At 34.8% G+C, this 13,535-nt stretch overlaps 1 protein-coding gene across 2 annotated transcripts; it reads right to left on the reverse strand.

Moving 5' to 3' along the window:
- Positions 1-481: 481 nt before the first annotated feature.
- Positions 482-8,417, reverse strand: FPGT (fucose-1-phosphate guanylyltransferase). 2 transcript variants are annotated; one of them, XM_060142531.1, is made up of 4 exons: positions 8,282-8,417; positions 6,776-6,943; positions 5,523-5,615; positions 482-3,471 (listed from the first exon to the last, which is right to left on the reverse strand). In XM_060142531.1, the coding sequence occupies exons 1-4, from the start codon at positions 8,361-8,363 to the stop codon at positions 2,015-2,017; spliced, it is 1,800 nt and encodes a 599-aa protein (XP_059998514.1). In that variant the 5' UTR covers positions 8,364-8,417; the 3' UTR covers positions 482-2,014. The 2 variants fall into 2 exon arrangements, with proteins under 2 accessions (XP_059998514.1, XP_059998515.1); XM_060142532.1 differs by lacking the exon at positions 8,282-8,417 and having other exon boundaries at positions 6,763-6,937.
- Between the last annotated feature and the right edge of the window lie 5,118 nt (positions 8,418-13,535).

Below are 13,535 nucleotides of genomic sequence, written 5' to 3' on the forward strand. Positions count from 1 at the left end.
TGTGAATGGCATGTGTAGCACACCAGTTACCAGCTGTGATAGCTATACATATATTTTGCAGCAGGCAAGTTTTGATTTTGGCTCTGTGCTAAATCTGGTAACCTTTATATAACATAGGTAGTATTGCTTAGCCTCAGAAGATGAGTGGATCATCACAGCTTGTGAGAATTGATTCTGGATTCATTCCATCAAATTTTTGTGATTTTCAGCAGCATATAACTTGGATTTTCAAAGCTTTATTCCCACTTAGTATGCATTAATGCACACTCTTTATTTCTGTTTTGTTTAGTTTGCAAGACAAATGCCCAAGGGAGATTAATATCAAAAGTTGCATTTTTTCCCATGCCTTCTTGATCATTGTTAATTATTAACTCATCAATAAGTTTACAGAATATATTTAGTTACAAATTGTAGCTGTCCTTCACAAACCTTGAAAGTATACGATTTAAGGGCCGTGATTTTACGAAATAAAAATGATAAATCAAGAGAAAATGTCCAATTTATTACTTATTCATGCATGTGGTTATCACATTGGTTGAGTTAGATACACTGCTGGTGATACATGTGTGGTACTACACACCAAGTGATGCATATCAAGGAAAGAGACACTGCCAAGTTCTTTGGAACAGATAACATTTCAAAGCAACTAGAATCATACATTGTGCAGGAATATGATTAACGTGGTGACCACCAATTTGTCAGAAACCTCCCACTGATTTAAATAGAACTACATTCTAGAGACATGTGATTAACTAAGGTAAAAGTGAAACAACTCTGTAAAGTAATAACAGCATCAGCATCCACTTGCAGAACAGGTATCTGGTGTCCATAGCTTGAAGGTAAATCCAGGCATCAGTGTGGTGGTGGCACTTGTAGAATATGAAGTTTTATCAATACCTTTGATAGCACAGAAGATGGTACTAGATGGTATTAGAAGATAGCACATGGATATTAACCACTCTTGAGTTGAAAATTGGTTTAGAAAAGTTTGACTCTAGATGTGAAGCTTCAGAAAAGTCTTGACTGTATCTTAATATTTCACTTTTTTGTTCCTCTACATGTATTTGCAAAAGGGTTAAATGACATAAATCTATATTTAAGTGGTTTTAAAAAAGATTTCCAATAAATAAAAACTTCAAGTAACAAGAAAAGCATTGCATATTTTATTGGTAGTGGTTTCTCTTTTTCAGTGGAACATAAAATAATGGCGATTCTTAAGAACTGATGACACCTTAGATTAATTAGATTAGAAATACAGCATTGAACTTTTAATGAGTGACAAACACATAACATCCTCTGAAATCTATGCAAGTAAATCAGTAAATGCTGAACAATGGCTACCATATATCTTTATTTACTCCTTGGGAAGAAACTTGAAAAATATATACATAAATATCATAACTGAGGGTTGCTGATAAGTCACATAGATTTTTATCATCAATTTCAGAATGGTTTGTATCTATTAATACTTATTTATTAATTAAGACTATCACAATATTTTAAGCATTCATTTAATTTGACTCTGTTAGCCATGGATTTGTTTCTGAAAAAGTACTTCTACAGTATTCCTACAGTGTTTTGAAGACCCTACAGTATGACATTTATATTAGTTCATCAGAATAGGTCTAATGCACTTGAGGAGAGAACTGCCAATGAACACATTGAACTTCATTGGAACCAAAGCCCAAAAGAAGATGAAAAAAATTCTGAAGGTATATTTAGAAAATTACCTTTAAAACAATTATAGTATTTTGTGAACAAAATAATGTTCCACAAGTCATCTTTATAAAAGAAAAATTTAAATAGTGATAAATATAAAAAAAAATCACTTTTCTGAACTTACATCCTTAAGCTATTCTTTCATCTAAAAATGGTTTATTTTTGTTATTAATTTTATGCTACAGCAAGCATGTTAATATAATTTTCATTAATTCACTTCAATTAAAAAACAAGTCTACAGAAAATTCCTGCATCTGCAATCTTGCTCAATCAAGAAAGGCAGAGTATACAATATTTAAGATGTCTCTAAATCAGACTGTTTTCTATTCAAAGTAATTTCTAGAAAAATTTGCTCCCTATAAGTTATCATGTCTTCCACATCTTTGTAGAAAAGCATTTCTTCAATGGACAACAGCTTATATTTATTCAGGCTGAATGCTGACTTGTTCTGTACAGCATTTAACATCTTTAGGGATGTTGTAACTGAATCACTCAAAGAAGAACAAACTGGGAAAATACGAGCATTCCACAAACTCAAACATGTCTTGTTTCCAGAGAACAGTTCCTCTGTAACTTTGAGATTCCAAATGTCTAAGCATGACAGGAAACAGATTCCAAAGAATTGAAGTAACTTTATATCTGACAATGTTTTAACATTCTTTTTCAAGTTGTCGTGCACTCCACATGCCATAGTTGAATACTTTAAGTGTCTATTCATCTTCAAGCTTAAGGAACACACAAAAGAATGTGCAGACAGGACAGCTGTTGTTATGATATAAGAACCACTAATAATGCAATTTTCCCCCACTGAAACATCAGGCCCCAATCTGGAATACTCTACAACTGAGCCAGGTGCCACAGAACTTCTTGAATCCAATATACTTTGAATGATACAGGATTTGTTGCTAGAGCATTCTGGTATTGCTGGAAAGATGCTAAAAGCTATGGACTGTAAGCCAAGCTCTGACTTCAAATTGCTATCAGAAGTAAAATGAAACAAATATTCTTCAGTTGTTCCAATGTGATAAAATTTGGAGTTATTAAGAACAACAACATTTAGTGATGTTCCTCTAAGAAGATGAAATATTCTCTGCCTCATGTCTACCAGCTCTGACTCTTCTTTAGTAACATTTGATGTGTTTCTGGTATATTCCACAGTTGCTCCAGGTCCCAAAGCCTGCAGAAAGTCTCCATAGGCATCTATTTCACAGTTCAGTGTACCTATTTTTTCATAAAAAGCAAGTAACTTTTTCGCTGTTTTATGATCCATGTAAAATAGGCTGTCTGTGTAGACATACTCAGGGTCTAATTTAAGAGAGGGTATGTCACCCCCAGCAAAGTTTTGTTGAAAAAAGTTTCTACGTCTACACACAGCATCAAACTGATACATCTTTTCTATGCTGGGCTTATGAAGGAAACGATGGCAGCTTCTGTACTCGAGGTCTCTATGTTCTAAATAGTTAAAAGGTTCTAAGACAAATACTCCATGTGTTGTACCTACAGTCAAACTAGAAGGATGAGCTAAAGCAGTAAAGCCAGGTTTGTCAAATCTAATATACTCAGATTCTCCAATACTATAAAGTTCAATATCATCTGCACAGGTAACCAGAATCCCAGGATTCATATGTGAGGGGAAATCAATGTACATGGCTAGTTTTAATTCCAACATCTGATAAATGGGGCTACCAAAAGGTAAAGCAGTGAAAATTTTCCCCAGAGCACTTGCATTTGGAAGGCGTTGACTGTAGCCACCTATATAAAATTAAACAAAATAACTGTTTTAAAATGTTTATAAGATTTAAAAACCCAGGAGCATCAGTTACAACTCAAAATATCTCTAAAGATATTTAAAATATACAATATATTACTGTATCCCAGGAAAGAATAATAAATTCCAGATGACAAATTCACAGAGCAATTCTGTAGAGATTTGCTATAATGCAGTTCTAGATTAGGAAAGACCTGTAATATGCTTTACAGACTATGCATTGTTTTAACTCAACTGGATAACAAGTAAAAAGGACAATGAGCTAAAATATGACCTTATATCTACATTTCACACAATAAATTTCAAACATGTTTAAACGCCTACATTAAAAATCCACTTCATGGGGAAAAAAAGTCACAAAAAACTAATATACATAATTATCTATTAAAGAGTAATTTCCAGATGGAATGTGTTTCCTCAATTACATACACTTAAAGGAAGTAAAGGTGCATTTATTTAAAAGCACTTTACAATGTATATTTGTTTTTAATTTTAAAAGGCTTTTCCCTCTAAGATGAGCCTTATGACTTAATTCCTTGAAAAGTGTGTTCGCTTAAGTACATTAAATAGCTTACATCATTTTTACGTAACTAATTATAGTGAGAGGCATAGTAGAAAGAGTCACACAAAAATGCGTTCAAATTCTGGTTCACCACTTTTTAATTGTTCATCTTTGGACTTAACACTAAATCAGCAGATGTAAATACTTGCTTTATCATGTTTTATGAGATCAACAAGACATGCAAAGCACTTACTACAGAGTACATCATTCAACCAATGAGAGCTAATACTTTCTTTTTCATTTTCCAAATACTAACCAACAGTAAAGTTCAGCATTGTTAAGAATCACCTACTTTTAATTACACTTGACCCTTGAACAATAAGGGTTTGAACTCTACCAGTCCATTTACATGAGGATTTTTTTCAATAAATACCGTAAGACTATATGACCCGACGTTGGTTGAATCCCTGATGAGAAACTGTGGCTATGGAGAGTGGAACTGCCTATACAGAAGACCAACCATGAAGTTACATGCAGATTTTAGACTGTGTGAGGGTCAGCACCACTCACAGATCAATGCATTATTATATATTTGCAAGGATCGATTGTATTAAAATATATTTTCTGGTGTCTAACTTAATTTTTACTAAATTTACTAAATTAATAATACTCGTTCTGGAATAAAACTGTAAATTTGAATTTTTCTTTTTCAGTTAGTCTTAAAATCAGAACTTGGATGCTTTACTTGATATCATCTTTAAAAAGAATCATTGTTCCGTATATGAATCCTAAAAAATGAAAAGTGCCTTGGTAACCATGTGGATGAGTGGCTCTAAAATATCTGTTCCTGAACTGGTACAAGTCCATGACAAAGCTTCGCCAGCCTCCAGTACATAGAGGAAAAATAACAGAGGTCTCTTTCATATAACCCAAATTTTCATACAACCAAATCTGTCCAATTTAAAAATTTATACTCTGAGATTACTTCTTTCCTACCCTTCTGTTCCCTTTTTTGGTGTGTGATTTTCCCTCTTTTATACTTTCTTGTCAACTCCATGTCTGTCACCACCTTTTCTTTTTGTTTTTAAACTTCTAAGGATTATGGACTTTGGTCACCAATAACTAGATAAAAATGTGTTAACAGGTTTTGTGTAAAGTCTGGTAATCACAGTACTAAACCAGCCTCTCCCCTACAGCAAGAATCCTTTCTAAAGCATTGTCAAGAAATGTTCATATTTTGATGAGTTCTATCTTAGGAAAATAATTTTCGATATGTATACCAAAAAAAATACATGAAAGTTGAGGATGTATGTGATCTACAATTTTAAGGTTAAATTTTGTGAAAAATATTATGCTACTTACAACCTAAAAATATCAAGGAAAGCATAAAATATTTGTTTCCAAAGCAGTATAACTTCAAAGACAAAAGAAAAAAAAAAAGAGGGAATAGTATTAGTAATGGAGAAAAAAGCCCCTTGGATATAAAAGGTAATATACTAAAAGAAACTGTAAATTAGTAAAGTGTAACATTACCAGAGTGAATTAATAGGATGGTAAAAGAATTCCATTCATCTCCATAAAGCTTTTCCAAACATCGAAGGGCACAAAGTGTCGATCCTCCATTTCCTTGAAAATAAAGTTAAAAAGCTCAATTTATTTCACATAAAGTTACAAAAACTTTGTTATTACAGTAAATTTAAGTGTTATAACTTTGAGGATATGACCTCTGGCTACAATTAACCAGGCAGAGAGCAAAGGTATAGGCAGAACAATCAAATTAAATACACATTTCTTAGCAATTAAATAATTAGTAATAAAACCCAGAGATGAGCCCTTGGTAATAAAAGTTGAGTTAATCTTCTCCTGAAAATAGTAGTAAAAAGAAAGAAATGATAAATTAAGCAATCTGCAACACTATAAGACTGTAAGTTTACACGTTCACTTGGAGTTATGAACTGTAAAACCCATTAAAATAATTCTCCCATATGATCATATATATGTGTTAGATTTACTTTCTAAAAAGATTTTTAGAACCTGTTTTCCTAAAAAACATCTTAAATGTAACTTCCACTTACTAGTTACCATGGGCAAGTTATTTAACATTTTGTGCCTGAATCTCATTCAAACATGGGAATCAGAAAAGTACTGACCACATATTTATGAGGATTAAAACACTGGCTAATTAGGACATGCTAGTATCAGATACAGATACCCTAACTCTGGTATCAATGAGCTTCAGCTTTAAGTATCACATGGAAAATGGCCCCCAGGAAAATAGCATGTATTTTTATTTGCAAGGTAAGGTCAAAAGGCAAAGTGGACAAACTGGTTTTTAAAAGTAAACATCTATGATAATTATGCCATTAGACTGTGCTCTTTCGCATTCTGCATTGTGGTCCCAAGAGGCCAAATATTTATTTTTTCTGATTTGATCTCTTCATGTAAGTTTCTGAGCAAATTGTGTAGTTCAGAGGGACCTTAAGAGTCCTACTGATAAGGTCCAAAAGAATATTCACCACCTGAGTAAATTTTATTAAGACTAATAAAATTCTCTTTTAAGTAACATAACATTCTGGAAGTTTTTCATGGTAAGTCCACAATGTGTAAAAACAGTTGCCATGCCTTTTATCTTTCTTAAAAAATAGTGAACTTACATAAAAATTAAAAAATTTTTAAAGACTATAGGTGGTAAGACACACAGTATAAACTGTAAGCCACAGGAAAGCTTTTCTTCAGTGATTATTCTGCCCACAATTTATGATATAAATCTGACCATAAATGTGTACCAATTTTGGCTCCAGCAGGATCAACAAAAACATGATACTGAACTCCAAGAGGTAACTCCTTTTTTTTCAGCTTTTCTGACAGTTGTTGCTTATAAGCAAGTTCCTGTTTATCATCAGCTGCTGTTATTGCAACAATGTCCCAGAATTCTCCAGCTGCCACAGGTTTGCCTATGTGTAAGAAGAAAGTGATAAATATTATCAGAATTCTCTAGCTGTTACAGGTTTACCTATTTGGAAAGAAGGAAAAAAGAGGTAATAGTATCTTCAAAAATGTATCTTCTGCTTTTGAGAATTAGGGAATAATGAGTGGTCAGCTAGTAGGATTCAAAATAGTTCTAATGAGGATTGTTCACAAATTCTACTTTTTTTCCTTTTAGATTACTTGCTCCTTTTATGGTCTACAGTCCCATTTATTTAGATTTTCTGAGAGTTGTAATGTTTCTTGATTAAGAGAAGTACTTTTGACTTGCTAAAGATGAGCTCAATTCTTAAATAAAGAGAGGAGACAAAGGAATAAATTAATCTCCAGTTTTGAAAATCAGTTTTCACATACAGGGACCACTTAATGTTTGTTGGCTAAGAAAGATTAAATCCAAGGACCCATTGCTACAATGTTGGTGTTCATAAATGTGGGCACTTTACTTTTTAATCGCCTTAAAATGAGCCATGCAAGTTTACAAAGGTTACTGGAGAATGACACCAAATTCTGGATAACAGAAAAGTTCCCAGCTCCCTGATGAACTCAATAAGAGACTGAACTTTTGGCTGACAGTTGGAAGCTCTTCTTTATTGATAAACAAGACAAATAAGCGTTTTTAACAAATTCTAGTCAGCTAGAATCTAATAGTCCTGAACATTTTACTGTAATCCAAGTATTATTTTCTGTATTTTTAAAGCAGTAACGTCAACAAAAATATGACCAATTAGATAGTTGTACAGGAAATGACAAGTGGCATAGTCCTTTAAAAAAACATTTTGATACAGTTACCCCTTTTAATTTTTAATCCATAATTTCACCGTGTTGTTTCGCTTTTCACTTAGTAAGCGTTCACATCATGGAACAAATTGGTGAAGTAGGTAGGGAGTGGAAGAAAGCTAAAATCGGATTTGTAAGAGTCAAATCACTATGCTTTAGATCTTTTAGGTTTATTTAAAATAATTTTTGCTAATGAGCTAACCAAACGAATAACTTGGATTTATAGCTTCACTAGTCAGGCTAATAACTGTCTTCTCATTCCTCCTCATATATATACATATATATATATATATATATATATATATATATAAGCAACTGGGAAAAAACTTAAAGAAAGCAACAAGCATAACGTAAAGAAAGGAGAGTGACAGAAGAATAAAAAACTTAAGAGGAACATTAACTGCGCCTGGGCCAGCGTCCTAGGCCCGCAAGTGATTAATAAAAGGAAGTGGTAGTCCAGCAAATACACCAGCACGTAAAGCGCCCTCCCTGTCCGTTGCCGGGGAGAGCCAGGGTTCCTCCTTTGGTACCTCTAAGCTCTGAAAACCTCCGCAACCTTCGCTGGGTGGCTTCTCGCAAAGATACGCCTGGAAGGGCACTCGTGGCTGCCATAGCTCACTTTCCCCAACACCGCCGAGGACTTCCAGCGATCCCGCAGCCCAGCACCGCACGCATGCGCCCTGGGACGTAACCCGTTCTTTGGTCCGGTTTCGTCTCTGTCCCGCCCCCTACGTGCGTCACTCACGTAACTACGCCCCCGAAGCTCTTTGTCTTGCCTAAGGAAAACCACGACGGGGTGAGCCCGGGGCTTCGCTCCGTTTCCCTAGCAACGGCCTCCGGAACGGATAAATGGCCACCTAGTGATTTGTCGGACTGTGACGGGTCTGGGCCGCTTGTTACCAACTCATAAAGCCTTGCAGCTCGGTAGACCCGGTGAGTTGTCCTGCTTGGGCGGCGAAATTTCGAGAACTGACTCGCTTAAGGAGAAGTTCAAACTACAACTTAGCTTCTAGCTTTCTCTCAAAGGCCGTTCGTCCTTTCTAACTCGTGGTTTGTTTTAGCCAGGGGCAGTTCCCAAGGACCTCTTGAGAGTTAATTCTTCCCCTTGGGTCGTCGTCTGAAGCCATCTGCCCCAACCCCAGGTCCAGATACATACATAGTCTGAACTTTTAAAATCTGTACTCTCTTCAGGAAGCTTTGTGGCTTCTTTGCCCTTGCAGTTACTAGAGAGTGAGCCACTCCACACCTCTCAGTTTTGAGATCACTTAAGAGGCTTTTGGAAGTTGTATAAAATTCTGCAATGAGGCCCTTAACGTTTGGGGCTTTTTGGCTGTTTCTCTGGCAACCTTTTGTGTATGCAGATTAATCTAGAACTTTCAATAGCATTCCTGGGAATAAGTTGGCCTTAGTGGATGTGTTTTCTCGGTAGGTATCGATAGATAAGTTTCTTCTCTTGTAAAACACCAAGTTTATGATGAGTTTTACAGATTCTTCTATTTATCTTTACACGTGAGAAAGCTATGAATGAGAGAGAATAGTGACTTGGTCAGGCTCTCACAATTAGTTAAGTAGTAGAGAGAAGATTTAAGCAAGATATTTCAATCCCAAACTCCGACATCATTCTACCGCACCATGCAGTTTAATTTAGTTGAGAAGCCTGTCTTCATTAAAGTTTCATCAGGAACATAGGCATTCAAGGCCTTACAAGTTCTTACCATGAACTTAACTTAGTTTTTCTTCTACAGAATTGACCCTGTTATTTAATTCAGTACTTAGAGCGAAAGAATTTGAGTGAAAAGGGAGATTATGCTTTCATAGTTTTATTGTTTAAAAGCTCTCTTTTTTGTTAATAAAAACAAAACATTCTTAATAAGAACATTTAGAAAATACAAAAGACTTAAGTGAGGTGAGAGAGAACAAAAGGGGAAGTAGCAAGAGAGAAAGTGAGATAACGGCTTAAATAAAGGATTTTATTTTTTAACTGAGTGAAACAAAGCCATTGCAAGGTTTTATGTGACTTACATTATGTTTAAAAGGAGCATTTCATGGAAATGTGAAAATAGACTCTAGCGGAGAGTGGGGCAATGATAGAAGCAGGGAGACTTGTTTGGAGGCTACTGCAGCAAAACAGGTGAGAGTTGGTGAAGGCTTGGCCAGGATGGGAATAGTGGGGGTGATGAGAAGTTGGTTAGATTCTGGATATATGTTTGAAGGCATAATTAATACAATTTGCTAAAGGAATGGCTGTGGAATGTGAAAGAAAGAGAGAAGTCAAGGATAACTGCCTGAAGGCTGGAGCGACCACCAGTTGAAATGGGAAAGGATATGGATGGGGAAGTAGGGACGGTTATTGGGGTAGTAGGGAGAGTCCAGAATTTGGTTTTGGATGTGGAAAGTAAACAGATGTATTTATGTGCAGTGCATATGTTATGGGAGTTTGTATGTATATGTGTTTGCATTATACATGAGTCTGGAGTTTACAAGACAGGTCCGGACTTAAGAGATATAATTTTGGGAGTTGTCAGCATATAGATGGAGTTAATTTTTAAACTACAGAATTAGATGAGGTCCTAAGGAAAGAAAGGGCAATAGAGCCTATAAACTGAGGGATTGTACATACTAATGAGGTAAATGCTGAAAAAGGTAACTAAATAAGAAAACTTAAGAAATGATAAGAATTGTGAGGGGACTAAAACAGGGTGATGTGATAGACTCTATAACAGAGTGTTAAATGTATGTTAGAGCATTTCTTGGACCTGGGAAGAATGGCCATAGAAATGGATGCTACTTTTTTGCTGATATGATTATATTACATAAAATGTGCTGGACGTAAATATACTATATCGGCTATGTTTTTTGTCCTTCTTCTGTCTTTTCTGTTTTCTTCAAATTTTCACTAATATTAATTTTTAAATAAAAAATGAAAAAGTTGTATACTATGTGAGTGGCAGTAAATTTCTGGCAGTTGATTGTAGTGGGTAAAAAAGTCAAAGGATTTTATTTAAGTTTAGGTTTTATATAATCAGACAGTGTGATAATGGTTGTTTAAACAGTCATAAGCTACTGTGACCAGAATAAAATATGTCAGTACAGGTCTGTAGTAAACCCATTATTCTGTATAAAATGGAAATGATGTGTTTGATCTTGAATTCCACATTTCAAAAGGGACATCAAAATGATAACAAATATGATTTAAAATAAAGATTTCAAAGATTTGTTGATTAAAAAAAAAGGGGGGGACATCAGACAAACCAAACTATAATAAGTTGAGAAAAGATGTTTTTTGGAGGCATTTGGGGTTTTTTTTTTTTCTATAGGAGGAGAGTATCTGAAGAAGTGGCATGTAAAGAAGTGAGATAGACTTTTTAAGAACTTTACTGAGGTATGCTTTAACTATCATTAACATATTGTAAGTGAGTTTTAATGATTTTTAGTAAATGTACTGAGTTGTGCAACCATGATCACAAGCTAGGTATAGAACATTTCCATCACCCCAATAAGATGCCTTGTGCTTATCTACAATTAATGCCTGTTAGGTTATTTTTATTACTATAGGCATGGATATGACTGTTGTGTGAAAGTTGTAGAGAAGCACATTAAAGTTTTTCTTCTTATTCATAAAAAGAAGCTTAAGCCACATGGAGCAGGTCCTTGATTACGGACCATGGAGCTTAGGTACATGGCTTGGCTAGTTCATGCTGGGGCTCTCATCTTTTCCGTTACTTGTGCATCATCTCTGTTTAACCAGTCTTTCTCCTCTTACTCTTCCTGATGTGGAGTGTAAAGCAAACATCTCTTTTTTACTGTTTCCTTTCTTTGAATGTAATTACTCAGTTAGCCTGGTCTCAGACTATTTCTTCCCTAATTTTTCCCACTGTAGCCTATTGAAGGAACCCTTACCATCTTTCTCGAGGGCAAAGGAAAACTTTTTTCCTCTAAACTTCTATTTTACTTTCTCTCTTAACTTTTTTAAAGACTGTATCTTCAGAGCAGATTTAGGTTCACAGCAAAATTGGGAAGAAGTTACAGAGGTTTCCAGTATACCCTCATATATACCCACACATGCATAGCTTCCCCCATTATCTACATACCTCACCAGAGTGGTACATTAGTTAAAATTGATGAACCTATAATGACACATCACAATCACTCAAAGTCTGTAGTTTCCCTTAGGATTCACTCATGGTGTTTTATATTCTATGGGTTTGGACACAGTATAAGGACATGTATACATTGTTATAATATTATTCAGAGTAGTTTCACTATCCTAAAAATCCTCTGTGCTCTGCCTATTCATCCCTCATTCCCCAAATCCTGCAAATCCTTCAACCACTGATCTTTTTACTGTTTCCATGTTTTGCTTTTTCCAGAATGTCATATGGGTGGAATACTACAGTATGAGCCTTTTTAGATTAGCTTATTTCACTTAATAATATGCACTTAAGGTTATACCATGTCTTTTCATTGCTTGATAGCTAATTTATTTTTAGTGCTGAGTAAACAGTCCATTGTATGGATGTACCACAGGTTATTTATCTGTTCACCTACTGAAGGACTTCTTGATTCCTCCCAATTTTGGTGATTGTGAGTAAAGCTGCTATATATATCCACGTGCAGGGTTATGTGTGAAAATAAGTATTCAACTCCTTTGGGTAAATACCAAAGAATGCAATTACTGGATTTTATGGTAAGAGTGTATTTAGTTTTTTGAGAAACCCCCGAACTGTCTTCCAGAGTGGCTATACCATTTTGCACTCCTACCAGAATGAATGAAAGTTCCTATTCTTCCACATCCTTGTCATCAGTTTGTGTTATCAGTGTTAGACTTTTGGCCATTCTAATCGGTGTGTTATGGTATCTCATTGTTTTCTTAATTTGCATTTTCCTGATGATATGTGTTAAGGAGAGACTTTCATATGCTTATTTGCCACCTATGTATCTTCTTTGCTGAAGTGTCTGTTAAGGTTTTTGGCTTATTTTTTAATCTGTTCATTTTCTTATTGTTGAATTTTAAAAGTTCTTTGTATATTTTGTATAAGAGTCCTTTAGCAGATGTGTCTTTTGCAAAAGATTTTCTCCTGGTCTGTGACTTGTCTTCTCATTCATTTGGCATTACCTTTTGCAGATCGTGTCTTTAATAGTAATGAGCTATAGATTATAAAGTATTTTTTAATTGATTATGTTTTTGACATTGTATCTAACAAAGTCATCATCATCCTAATGTCATCTAGGTTTTCTCCTAAGTTATCTTCTAAGAGTTTTATTGTTTTATGTTTTACATTTAGGTCATATATCCAATTTGAATTATTCTTTCTGGAGGTATAAAGTCTGTGTCCAGATTCATTTTCTTTTTCATGTGACTGTCCAGCTGTTTCATCACCATTTGTTGAAAGTCTGTCTTTGCTTTTTCTCCTTTGTCAAAGATGAGTTGACTGTATTCATGTCTGTCTGTTTCTAGGCTCTCTATTCTGTTCCACTGATCTATCTTTCTTTTGACAATACTGGACTGTCCTGATTACTATAGCTTTATAGTAAGTCTTGAAGTCAGGTGGTATCATTTTTCCAACTTTGTACTTCTTAAGTATTGTGTTAGATACTGGGAGGTCTTTTGCCTCTATATATAAACTTTAGAATCAGTTTGTCAATAGCGATAAAATAACTTGCTGAGATTTTGACTGGGGTTGTATTGAATCTATAGATAAGTTGGGAAGAACAGACATCTTGATAATTTTGAGTCATTCTATCCATGAACATTGTCTATCTCCATTCATTTATTCTTTGAAT

The sequence above is a fragment of the Lagenorhynchus albirostris genome, chromosome 2 (assembly GCF_949774975.1).
Source record: "Lagenorhynchus albirostris chromosome 2, mLagAlb1.1, whole genome shotgun sequence".
Lineage (NCBI taxonomy): Eukaryota > Metazoa > Chordata > Mammalia > Artiodactyla > Delphinidae > Lagenorhynchus > Lagenorhynchus albirostris.

Excerpts from the sequence above, each read along its gene's own strand:
- FPGT (XM_060142531.1), bottom strand. The coding sequence starts at position 8,363 with ATGGCAGCCACGAGTGCCCTTCCAGGCGTATCTTTGCGAGAAGCCACC. Across the intron at positions 6,944-8,281 it reads GAGGTTTTCAGAGCTTAGAG|GCAAACCTGTGGCAGCTGGA; the intron begins GTACCAAAGGAG and ends TCTTACACATAG. Across the intron at positions 5,616-6,775 it reads TCCTGCTGGAGCCAAAATTG|GAAATGGAGGATCGACACTT; the intron begins GTACACATTTAT and ends TTTATTTTCAAG.